The sequence below is a fragment of the Mastomys coucha genome, unplaced genomic scaffold (genome assembly GCF_008632895.1).
Source record: "Mastomys coucha isolate ucsf_1 unplaced genomic scaffold, UCSF_Mcou_1 pScaffold22, whole genome shotgun sequence".
Lineage (NCBI taxonomy): Eukaryota > Metazoa > Chordata > Mammalia > Rodentia > Muridae > Mastomys > Mastomys coucha.
The window spans coordinates 81,369,782-81,383,281 of NW_022196905.1; the positions used below are offsets into that span (position 1 = coordinate 81,369,782).

Below are 13,500 nucleotides of genomic sequence, written 5' to 3' on the forward strand. Positions count from 1 at the left end.
GCATGCAATGGCTCCTTTAAGAAAAGGAGTCAGGGCTGGAGAGATGGCTCAGCCGTTAAAGGCTAGGCTCACAACCAAAAATATAAGAAAAGGAGTCAGAGAAGAATGTTAATACTTTTGCTCCTTAAGCTAGCTTCTTTCTCTTTTTTTTCTGTTACAAAACATCCCTAACCAATTATTGGTAATTTGCATCTTATACTTTGTACGACTGTGTAAAGCACAAAACTTCACCGAGATCCAACAACTATGAGCAAACAATACCTTACCATTTTTCCACCTAAAACATTTTATTTTTAAACAATATTTTGCTGAGCAGTGGTAGCACATGCCTTTAATCCCAGCATTTGGGATGCAAAAGCAGGCTGATCTTTGTGAGTTTGAGGCTAGCCTGGTCTACAGAGTAGGTTCCAGGACAGCCAGGGCTGAACAGAGACAACCTATGTTGAAAAACCTAAAGAAAGAAAGAAAGAAAGAAAGAAAGAAAGGAAGGAAGGAAGGAAGGAAGGAAGGAAGGAAGGAAGGAAGGAAGAAAGGAAGGAAGGAAGGAAGGAAGAAAGAAAGAAGGAAATTAAGAAAGAAGGAAATTAAGAAAGAAAGAAAGGAAGAAAGGAAGAAAGAAAGGTACTTTTTAAGACTTTTGATCATTTGGTTATACAAGTAATGGAGAGATAGCACATGACCCTAAAACACTCAGGTAATGGTCAGGGATAATAGTGAGTAGCAGAAGCTCTCTGTTTCTATCAGTGGCCAATCCATGAGATACAGAAGAAGGAGCTATTACATCTGAATAGAGACTCACTTTGCCTTTAAAGAAGCTAGACTAATGCCTACATTTCGTATAAAATAATTGGAAGAAGTTAAAAGATTTAATTATCCAACTGCATGGGTTTCCATGGTTTTCGTTTTCTGGTTAACTACGGAACAGAGTCATGAATGACAGTGCATCTCAGGCAGCCTACAAATGAACTCAGGTTTAAAATGATGCCAGAGAAATTGTTTCTGGCCTGTGTCCTATAGGGATAGAGAAAAACCCATGGTCAGTTCTATCAGTGCAAGAAGGTGGCTTTACATACAAGGCTTAGTGGGCTTGAAGCATTGCACATTCTGCCAAAGGCGATAGGTGTTTTTGTTCTCCTGGTAGGTCCCAGCATATGATGCTGGTGGAGATGTTTAGAGACACCTTTGTCTCAAAGGCAATGAGACTGCATTTAGAGAGGTTACTGTGGGCTGTTAAGATCCTGTTCTATAGAAAATACCAGTCCCCGCAGATGGGCTCACGCATTACACTGCTACAGTGCAGCCTTGCTTTTATGGAACCTTCTAGAGAGAAGTTCTAACGAGAAATAGGCAGGTAGACATTCCTTCAGGTCTTCAAATTTACACACCATCAGCCAACCCTCCATTTTGTCTGTTACATGAGTTATCCTTACTAAACCAGTATGAAATCCTGCTTCGGAAAAGGCAGTTGTATTTAAAACTCCTGTGTTTGTATTATAGAAAAACTGATTTTTACCATGGGGAGCCTTCCAGTCAGCATGTATGGTTCAGAAGGGAAAGAGAAAATGAATACTGTGTAAATTGTCATCTTTAGAAAGACTGACAAACTTGAACCTGGTGACAGGTCTTTCTAGCTACTCCTTGCCTTGCACCCAAATAGAACTGAGAGGCACTGAAGGGAATAGCCCTTGGGTTTTTGCATTGAACCCTTTAACCCCACATGATGCGAAGCACTGAAATATGTACAGAACAGGACCAGAACTCATGGGCAGAGCTTGAAAGTCCCCATCAGCTGCCTCATACCTGCCCATGCCCTGGCTTGCTCTACTGGGCCGCCAGCTTCTATCACTATGGCTGTTACTATCTGGCAACTTTGATTAACCTGAAGAGTCACTGCCTCCATTAGTGAAAAGAGTAATTTAGCACACATTTTTTTGAGGCCAGGGTTTTCCTGAGTTGAAATTGTTTTGCTGGCCTAGCTCACAATAGACTGTGGAAGACGTTACAGGACAGCAGCAGGAACCAAGCAGCCTTTGTTCAGTAGCCTCTATTCCTCCCTTGAGTACGTCAGCCCTTCCCTACTTCAGGAATCACATCTCCCAATAAGGCTGCCATTTTAGGTCATATGCCTGCCCCAGCGCTGATGTTTGGCAAGTTTTGTGCATGTATCCAAGATGCCTTATTAATTAGCATTTACAAAGTCAGTACAGGAAGAAGCAGATGTTAAGGGTACAATTTAACTGAAATGTAAGCTGCAGCTAAGGAAAAGGGTACGATTAATAATTAACTACGAATTCACACAGAAAGAGGTGTTACGGGTTGACCTCCCTATGACTGTGACTGTGCCTGTCTTTTTTTTTTTTTTTTAAAGCAACAGATGACAAGTTCAGAGAATGGTTTTACTTAAGATTCTGCCTTTGAAAGTTAGATCAAATGGATGGGAACAAGAGAGCTATGTGACTCTTTTTTTTTTTTAAATGAAATGGTCCAATGCCTTCCTTGCCCAACTCCTTCTCCTTACAAGTTTAATGGTCTCAGATGAACTGAGCAATTTTCTTGCATGCGTGAAGCGGCATAGGTGGTTGCCTACTTATGCAAAGGTGCTTTGAACATGAAGTTTATGGCCTCTGTTTTGATCTCTGTGCTGAAATCCATCTTTCATGTGGAGGAATGCAAGGAATTATTGTGGACCAGCTTTAAGTTCATGAGGATACCTCATTGACCCTGACCAGCTGCAGTCAACGATGCCTCAAAGCACCAGATCACTTAGTTGCTTAGCACAGAACTGCTGGGAAGTAAGAATAGCTGGCTTCCCAGGCTGGGGCTGTGGCATTCCCCGCATTTCCACGGTGGAGATGCTGCTGCTGGTTACTGTTCGTGTTCTTCTGTAAGTAGCGATCCCAGAACAGCTAAGAGATGAAAGGCCAGGCCCTGAGCTGACTCTGTTTTCCTGGCAAGACTTTAGAAATAAAGATCAAGGAAAGCTCACTGCTGTCTCTGTGGCCTGTGCTTGGGTTAGTTTATCTTTAACATGAGGCGTGGCCAGAAGTTATCTTTAAGATTTCGTTAGTGTACTAAAATGTAGAAGGGAGCCTTTAATTTGTACCTGGCAGATACACAGACCTGGCCCATGGAAGCAGGAAAAACATGGTGGAGATGGCGATAGTGAGGATAAACCTGCTGTCTGTTGAGCTTGACCTCAGATTAAGGAGTCACTGGAGAGTTAAAAAATATAGCCATCAGTACCTATGAGGACTATATGAATAATTATCTCCACTCTAAAGATAAGAAAAATAGGAGAAAATCACTAGACTTCAATAAGCTTAGATTGCAGAGGCAAGATTTGAACTCTGGAAGTTCTAGCATAAAACTAATCCTATAACCTCATACAATGTGTGCCCTTCAAAATGAAACATGGTACTTAGCCTTCAAAGAATCTCTATTTTCTTTTCACATAATATTATCTTTAACCAGATTCTTTGATCTTATTTGGAATCCTTCTTACGTGGGGGAAATTATGTAACTTTCATAAAGTCCTCAGACCTTGTGTCCGGCTGAGAACCCATGAGGTCTTTATCAGTGGAGACTTTTAAGGCTTAAGAGAGTCAGGGCATCATGCTAGAAACATGTTGTCCAAAACAGGTTAGCTGAAAGTGCAATGTATTAAAAATTACATAAAACAGGGCTTCAAGTCAGATCTTCCAGTCCCTGTCCCCAGCCGTCTCTTCCCAAGTCACTCCTCTATATACCCCTATCAATGAGGAAACAGGAAGGCCAATGGTTGGAAACTGCAGACAGTTTTATGGTAAGGATGGCATAAGCTACATTTATCGTTTGTTAGTTGCCATATTAATTAAGTAATTGGTAAGATGTTATATAGTCTTTATATAGGAGCTTTCTGGATAAGAATGCTCAGAGTATGAGAAACAAACAAGTTCTCTCAGTAGTCTACAGCTGGCAGCCAGAAGCCAAACCCAGGTGTATCCAACTTCTGTCACCCATGTCTTAATCAGGACCTTACTTTTAACTTTAGGGACAGGCACACACACACACACACACACACACACACACACCACATACATGCACATGCACATGCACACATATAAGCATACCCACACACTCTCGCTTTGACCATAAAGCCATAGAGAGATCTCAGTCCTTCCTGAATTCTTATCCAGTGTTGGGCAAGAATAGTTTTCCCTTTTTATCAAAAACCCCTTTCACATCCTTGCTTCTTGGAGTATGCTACTACTATTGACAAATCACCAGAATACAAAGTGAAACATACAGAGATATACTGAACAAAATTTAAAAACTTGGTGACATAGTATTTAGATATTAAAGTCTTATTTTGAGTTCACCCCACTTTCATAGTTCAATATGATTATAGGATTAATCATTTAACTTTTTTATTCTTAGTGTTTATTGAATATAATACTTCTCTGTATTTATTCTTATTTTGCTTCCTAGGTATTATTGATGATATAATTGTTTACACAGTTTACCATTTAGCTATCTGGATGTGCCTATGAAATGGATATTTTTAATTTCTACCACCTTGCTTTGTAGAAACGATTTCCCATTACTGCTATATTATTCCTCTTTAAAGTGAGATCTCATTTGTAGAGATTGTTTTGTAGAATTCATTATTTATTTATATTGTCACACATTACCCTTGGCTAGCCTTGAACTCATATACTCGTGGCAGTCCTCCTGCCTCAGCCTCCTAAGTGCTAAGAGAACAGCCATGAGCTCCTACATCCCAGGTGGCTCTCAGTTTTAAAGCATTCCTCTTCTTCCTTTGAGAACTTGGTTTTGATGAGTAGGTCTTGTGTGAGTAATTTTTACCCATTGACTTTTTGATATGACCTGTGAACTAAATTCTATAAAATATACCCTCTACCCCAACAATTCTGTCAGTTTTATTAGGAGTGTCATTCTAGGATTTGTATAGATAAATACTAGTGTAAAGAAAGTGAGAATATCAAAAGCATTTGTATTATATTGAAGCTGATAAAAAATCAACTTCACAGCTTTTCTTATATGTACTATTTTCTCCCAAATGATATATGTACATGCATGTGAATATATATACATATATATACATATATATATGTATATATATATGTGTGTGTGTGTGTGTGTGTGTGTGCGCACACACACACACACACACACACACACAACTTCACATACCTAGTTATTTTCTTCCTTACATCCATCCATGCCATTCCATGTTGTAGGTCAGGTGAAATTTGTTAACATAGTTCAGAGAATAAATCCAAGGCCCCAGGCACAGTGTCCCTCTGCTATGGTATTAGAAACACATTAAGAAAAAATAATCATTAGTTAAGTTCAGGGAAGGATAGACCCTTTCTGACACTGCTACTCCAGAGATATGCTTTACCCAGATCAAAGAGAAACCAGAGGAAACCCAAGTAGCTTTCCATGAATCAATGGTTCTTTCCTGCATCCCCTTCTCATGCTTGAATGTAACAATAAATGGAAAAGACATCATAGCATATTGAGAGAAATAAATGCCTTAGAAATGAATCAGAGAAGTAAATTTGATCCTTTGTTGGTCTTCTGTGTTTACTTTTGGGAAATGTACATAAAGAGTTGTAAGTAACATTGAGCACTCACATGCTAAGAGCAATGGGGGCCTGTGACTGAGCACTGCTGGCTTGGGTGGGCTGTGTCTACCTCTCTGTGGCCACTGCTGGGTACTACAGGGCACTGGCTTCCTGCCAGCCCCACCCTCTTACCCACTTCAAGCATTCAGTTCCTTTTAGTTTTTTAGTCTTTTCTGAGCTCAAGATTAAAGTTAGTTACAATACAACTGTTAATCCCTTTTTAGAGAAAACCTCTGACATTCCGCAGAAATGTGTATTTTCTCCATTGGAACTTGAGCATTCCTGTGAGTAGCCAGTACCAACTGGAGACAGAGGCAATCTGTTTTAAAATTCACTAGTTCTCTAGTGTGGCCAGAAGTTCTGAGACAGAGCAGCATCAGGCAATTTTAGTAAGACTGGTCTAGAAATGGTGATTCATTTAATACATGCCATAGTTTTAAATGTCTACTCTCTAAGGAGCACTTTACCTTCTGGTTAAAATGGTCTCCTGCATGTGGATTTGCTGGCTGGCCCTAATTACTTTTCTATTTTAGTATTTTAACTTTGTCCTTCGGCTGCTTGAACTTCTTTTCAAACCCAAGGCTGATACCTTTTGTTGTCCAGACAGAAGACTTCTCGAAATTAGAATATTGATTCTCAGATGTGATTGCTTGCATTTTACAGGTCCAGGGGAAAGTAAAATGTACACGTTCTCATTGTTTAAACAACTTCGTGTTGACATAAAGGGTGTTTTACTAAATAATGCATAAAACATTAATTGAGTTTTAGAGGGCTTGCATTAATCCATATGTGTAATTAATTGCTTCCAGATGCTTCTTGCTGCTTCCAAACCGTGTTCTCAGTAGTTTCTATTCTTAGAATCCCGAGAAGATAAGGGATGGTCATTTGATGTTTCCTTTACCAAAAAGACGCATTTACACACCAGACTGTTAGATCATTTGGCAAAAATTAGTAAGGACCAAGCCAACAGCCTGTTCCAAAAGGATCGTGGTTCCAGAGTGAGGCAGTTTGCTACCTCTGCATGTACCTCCTATCCCACGCAGACATCTGGCTTAGTGCTTTTAAGAGCTAAGGAAAGCCAAAACAGTTTCCCCATTAAAAAAAAAAAAAAAAGTATTATTGAGGTCATGTGTGCCCATTCTTCAAAAAGAAGAAACACAACATGAAATTTATTTGAATGTTCCCTTCGTCTTTCTTTATTTCTATTTCAGTGCTTAGAATCTTACCAGTTGATGAGTTAAATGCGCTAATTTGAGGTTGCTGTATTACAACTGTGCTTTAGTTTCAGATTTAGCCTTCATTTAAATCATTTCTCTTCCTAATTATTTTCACTGTTGTTTGTAACCGGTTTCTACTGTTTTACTTCCCAGTTTATCCCCATGCCTGTTCTGTATGGTGTGTTCCTGTATATGGGGGTGGCCTCGCTTAATGGTGTGCAGGTAAGCTTCCACAGTGGTCTGAGCAAGCCCTGTGTGCTTCTCAAAGCAGAAATGGTCCAGTAATAGGTCGCTGATGAAGGCACTAATCATTAACTAGGGACTCTTTAAAATACATTTATTTTCTACTTCCTCTACCTTTTACCTGCTTTTCATTTCTGATGTAATCGACAAAGCTGGCTGGTGTCAAGAAATGTTATCCTGAATGCCCATTACCGAAAAGGGGTGCTAAATGTCATTTGGTGAGGAAATGAGCTACTGTTCCCATTACTACCTTCTCCTCCTCCTCCCCCTCTTCCTCCCCTTCCTCCTCCTCCCTGAACACCTCCTCCACACCTGAACGCAGTGATCAAAAGTTTTACAGCAATAAGCCATGAAAATTACCATGTAGTAGTTACTGCTTTCATCAAAACTCTCAGGTGTTCACAGCTTCAGTTAAAATGACGCCCCTGCCCCGCCCCCGCCCCACCCCCACCCAGCTCTACTTTTTAAAAAGTTTACTAGGCAGAACTTTGTGAGGGGCTTTGTTTCTCAATGGAGGTTTAATTTAATTGGCACCAGGAAACTGGAAGTTCCGCCACTTTCTGGCACCCTGTTAATTGTAGCCTTATTTAGCACTCAGTAATGTTTTAATGGGAAAAGACTGCGTGTTCTGTGAACATCATAAGAATTCATTTGAACTCCTTCAAAACAGCCCTTGCTCTCATTTATTACATTTATATTAACTTGGTTTTAAAGTCAGATAGATCTGGGCAAATGGCCAGACCCCCCAAAAGCAAAGCTTAAGCTACTTTACTATTCCTGGTTTTGGTCCAGTAGAAGGGTTCTTCCGCAACCAGAATATTTGTTATGAAACACAAAGTAGTTCTTCATGGGCTGCACTAGATGAATGAGGGTTTTTTTTGTGTGTGTGTGTTGTTTTGTTTTTTGCTTTTTTTTGGTTTTATTTTTGTTTTGTTTTGTTTTGTTTGCTGTTGATGTTGTATTTTACCAACAAAGTATTTAGAAAGTACAACTTTATAAAGTATTTTATTTTTACCTGTCATTATAAATACTTTTTCTTCTCCTAAGTGGGAAAATACAAGCATTTGACACCTAGGACTAACAGTTATTAATTTTTGTCTGCCCTTAAGGATACAGTCAAAAACCAGAGGTTTGTGTTGGGTGTGGAAGAAAAGAGCCAATCATCCCATAATGATTCTAGGGAGCATCGTAGGGCCAGCTAGTGACCTGTGTTGCTCCTCAAGTATTATTGTCCAAAATACCTTTCCAATTTTCTTCATTTTTCTCTTCATTCTTTCTCTTTTAGACCCTTTTAACAAGATTGGTTTAGCAAGAAAAACAATGAAATCTAATATTTATAGATAAGAATATGTTCTAAAGGGAGAACAAAATCATCAAGTAGGCAGAGACTCCAGAGAAGGGTATGATGAAGTCACTTTTCCTGAGTTCTTATAATTTAGTCAGCTTAACCTCTGTTTATGGAACGTCTCCCTTTGAAGGCCCCTGGGATGAGTTACTGAGCATCATCTTGCTCATCTTCATAGTGTCATCTCTATACTTCATCTCTGAGATGCATCTAGCATAAACATTCACAATCATCCTTCCCGTTCCTGGTCAATACATGGCCATGTTTAACCATTCTCAGACTCTCCTGTCTTGTGGTTGGTGTCTTGAAACTTATCATAATGTTCACAGAGCTTTTCTCTGGAAGTGCTAATACACTGGTGGGTACAGCTGTGTTAGTCAAATTATAACCTCAAGATTACTGGCATAATCTGCATGGTCGCATTTTTAAATTGGATGGTTCTTTTATCTCCTTAGACCATGTCTTATGTGCCAATACTGTGGTTTTTCTTTCAGATAAGACAACTGAGGCAGGAGCAGATGCAAGAGCTAGGACTCCACCCTCAGCATAGTATATCAAAATGGGTATAAAATCCTCTGCATTGAGAAGCAGAGAGTAGAAAGAGAAGGTAGAGATTGAACAGCTAGAATTTATGATTTCCTTGTAACTTTAGCTTTTGATATCTACTTTATCTTATATAGCTGCTAAACATCTCTAAAAAAAAAATCATCAAAAATTAGAAGACAGGTAATGCGATCCTCTCCTCTCTAACCCGAGCTTTGTCCTTTGAAGAGGACATTGCTTGCCTGAAATATACAATATAAATCACTCGTGGCTGGTTAAGCAGAGATGAAATGACACAATTGGCTCTTCAGATAATACATTGGCTTTGTCTCCCCCATCCCCTCCCAGTTCATGGACCGTCTGAAGCTGCTTCTGATGCCCCTGAAGCATCAGCCTGACTTCATCTACCTGCGCCATGTCCCTCTACGCCGAGTCCACCTGTTCACCTTCCTGCAGGTGTTGTGCCTGGCTCTGCTCTGGATCCTCAAGTCAACAGTGGCTGCGATCATTTTTCCAGTCATGGTAGGCTTTCCTAATTGAAACCAGCCTTGACTTTATGCCTATCATATAGTTATGACACGTGTGTGGCTAGTCTTGTCTAGCTTTCAACTCAACGTGTTAATCTCTTGTACCAAGATCCCCATAGCGATATCTGCTTAGAATCATGTCCATCTGAGTTCAAATACTGGCACAAGTTCTTGCTGGTCCGCAAACATCCTTGAGCCACCATGAACTCATCAGTGGGAGGGTAGCATTGTTATTGTTCTTAGCATCGATAATGAATGCCAAGTGTATAACACAATGTCTGGCAGGCAGGAGACACTAGAATACATGGTTTTTCAAGGTATTGTATAATAGAGCCATTCTAAGGAAGAATAAAATACACTTCAGTCCAAATAGTCGAAGCTTTTATAAACGTGTCTGAAAAAGTTGAATTCGCTAGAGAGAGAGTTTTTGAGATTTGTGTGGTTTACATCATTTTCAGGATATGGCTGGACTCTAGTCTTCCTGTATACTAAGCAAGGTAAAGCAAATAACTGCCCTCCCCCTGAATCAAAATGGAAAGAAAAAACACAAGCCCTGTTTCTTGATACATTACTGAGTTTTATACTTTTCTGTAATTCCATTTCTTGCAAGAAACTGCCCACGTGTACCCGTTTTGTCACAAAACTTTTCCTGGGCAGACTCAACACACATGTCTTCTCACCTCAGATAGAACACCTACAACAGACAAAAGAACAGATAAAACCAACGTCCAATTTAGTGAACCAATGAGTCTTACTGGGGTTACTTTCAGGAATGTAGGTGAGGTGTTACTTAGACACAGAAAAGTCTCAAAGACACCTCCATTACCAAGGCCCACCCAGCATGGGTGACAGCTCACAAAGCTGGGAACCTGGAGCACACTGCACAGCCTGCAAGAAGCTCAATTGGCCGGAGAATGTCCTTTCCAGGTGCTCAGCTGGTCTCTCTTCCAGGCAGGTAGTCTGCAGCTTGGCTTGTCTGAGAGCCTTCTTTGCAGCTTTGCTCTTGGCTTTGTGAGGAACCTTCAGCTTGTCTTGCTTACTCTGGGTGGGTGTGGCCTAGTGAATCTGGTCAGTTTTAGGGACTTCCTGAAGAGATTTCAAGTTATTTACCTTCCTGTTTAAGGATCTTCTCTGTAGCATGGAATGTTTCAGTCTTGGAGGAAATTGTCATACCTCAAAGCTGTCTCCATCCTGTTCTATCATCCCTACAATTCTGGAAAAACAAACAAACAAACATTTTTATACCATATATTTATCGTGTTTTGTTTTTAAAATCAACTGACTCATAACAGGGATTATTATTTTATTCTGTTTTATATTTGCTGCTTGTAATTGTATTTCTCCCACCTCCCACTAAGACATGGGAAAAATGGTTTAAAAATTGCTAACAGTTTTGAGCAAGATTTTTTTTTTTATTGATGGTGCCTTACATAACTTTTTCCTCTTAAGCGGCATTAACACACTGTAAAACAAATTAAATATGAGAAGTGACTCTCATTTATTTACCTAGCAGGGCTTTCTACCTATATATTAATTTGTTAACAGCAGGAGAATGAAGCCTCCCAAAATAAATTTGAAATACATCAATAAATTACATATTACCTGTACTAAATATAAGAAAACACTTTGTTTTTGTAAAGTGCATTTTTCCAGGAATTTCCTTCAGCTCAGAGATGGTTTTGGAATGTTAGCAGGGCAGATCTTACTGATATCTTCAGGAGACAGACGCCTCAAGTATGGAGTGTAGTGTGGATGGAGCCCACTGTCAAGTGGGAGGCCAACCCTCCCCTTTGGGAACTTGACTGGGTGTGACTGTTGGTGCTGAACATCTGGTGCTAACAAACCTCCATAGTAAAAAGGCCAGTGAGGCGGTCCAACGTTGCATGGCAGGCAAGTCATTTAATGGAGCTTGGTATTTGTATATTGACTAAAAGAAATTAACAAAATAGTTCATAGAACCAAAGAATCAGAGGTTAAAAAAAAAATGTTGGCCTGAGGAGCTGGAACCTGGGGCTTAAGAGATTAAATGCAGAATATAAATCACTCATGGTCGGAAATGAACTGATGTCTCATTGACTGAGAGTGAGTGCTCTCTGCATTTACGACTGCCTATATGCTGACGCCCTCTTCTGGTCTCCACTGGTACTTGCACACATTTATGCACACACAGACGTACATATAAATAAAAATAAAATAGAAAAAAATTAAAAAGCAGATAGACTGTATGCTTTGCATCCTTTCTCTACTGGTACCATGGCCTTGGAAAGCGTAGTGTTTGTAAGTTTCAGTTTGCTCAGTGGTAAGGTGGAAATAATATATTTTTTGAGTTATTATAAAGAATAGATGAGCTAATATTGCCTAAGTGTTTAGCAAGGGTTAGGAACATAGTAAGCATTTAATCTAAAACAATGACTAATTTTTAGAAACCTGAATAATTTCTAAATTTTCAGTAACTAGGAAAGCTAATTTTTCCTTTAAGCTTTTAATTATTAAAAACTCAACATGGAAGGAAATGATTTTGGAAAATAATTACCTTTCATTCATATGCTGATTAAGTATATGAATAGAACAAGGTGGATTTTGGCTGAAACTTTCATCAAACTGGCTTTCACCAAACTGGGAAGACCAATGGAGGGTCTGTCTGGCTCTGGGCCTGTATGGATTTCTGCTGGTGTTGACAGGCGGGGGCAGCAGCAGCAGTGGCAGCAACATTAACAGCAACAGCAGCAGCAGCAGCAGCAGCAGCATCCTTAGGGCATCCTCTGATGCGCCTGTTTTCTGATTGCCTTTCCAGATCCTGGCCTTGGTAGCTGTCAGAAAAGGTATGGACTACCTCTTCTCCCAGCACGACCTCAGCTTCCTTGATGATGTCATTCCAGAAAAGGACAAGAAAAAGAAGGAGGACGAAAAGAAAAAGAAAAAGAAGAAAGGAAGTTTGGATAGCGACAATGACGATGTAAGGAACACTCCTCATTTTCCATGTAAAGCCAGTTAAAGAGAAAAATGTGGGAAAATATCCCTTTTATTCCTGGTGTGGCGTGGACAGCTAAGGGCTCCGGATGCTCGTCTGACCAAACACTCATTACACCAATTTACCCTTTGTTTTTTTTAATCTCATGTTTTGTTTTTTTTGTTTAACACTTTCTGAAGGCTTTCTGTAACCATTTAACGTACCCATAATGACAGAATGACTGAAAACAAACACACAGGACACCACATGTAAAGAACTGGATCTTATAGATGATGGACATTTGTTTAGTAATGCTGCAAAATGTATCAGTGTGCCAATTATAGCCTAGCTGACAGAATAACTCAGCTTTTAAATAATTAGAGCCTAGTGTGGGCAGGTGTCAGTGATTTTTTTTTTTAACTGAGAATTTCATCAAATAACTTTCCTCGAGAAGACTGCGGTTCTGCCAGGGTCTGGATCTCTATGGATTTCTGCTGTTGACGAGATGCTTTCAGCATTAGCCTTATGGCTCCATGTGGTTTGCTTGCTTCACTGAAGTTCTACAGTTAATTTTGAATTACTCGATAACTTCAGCTAAGCATGCCTTATCTTTGGCTGTCACAACAGATTCCATTTTGTTAGAATTTTATAGATAAAATTTAGAAGGGTAAAGGTTCACATATTTTTATTTTTCAAGAACTGAAAAAATAAATTAGCTTAAGGTATAAGCGACAAGTGAAACTGCCTATGCTTACGGTGTACACTGTGGTGCTTCGATGGAAATCTCACAGATGGTTTTCTAAGTGTGCCCAGCTGGGAGTGGCATGGCCAGAGCTTACCTCTGAGCTCCTCTGTGTGTTGGTAGCTGATCAGGCTGTCTGCTTGTATTCTTCTTCTAGAACATGGATATAGTACAGCAAAGGGAAGCAAGACACAGAATTGGATTTCAGATAAATTGATCCAATAAAAAAAAAGGCTAAATATATCAGACACATTTAGCCATGGAGAAGGGGTGTCTGGGGCAGCTCCTGCTGCTATCTTCATCCAT

General features: G+C 39.7%; 1 protein-coding gene across 4 annotated transcripts in view; it reads left to right on the top strand.

Moving 5' to 3' along the window:
• The window catches only part of Slc4a4 (solute carrier family 4 member 4), a 335,690-nt gene that overhangs the window by 312,459 nt on the left and 9,731 nt on the right, over positions 1-13,500 (top strand). For all 4 annotated transcript variants that reach the window (XM_031342972.1, XM_031342970.1, XM_031342973.1 and 1 more), the window contains exons 21-23: positions 6,998-7,066; positions 9,324-9,497; positions 12,297-12,458. In XM_031342972.1, the coding sequence (XP_031198832.1) occupies positions 6,998-7,066; positions 9,324-9,497; positions 12,297-12,458 (405 nt within the window). The remainder of the gene's footprint in view (positions 1-6,997; positions 7,067-9,323; positions 9,498-12,296; positions 12,459-13,500) is intronic.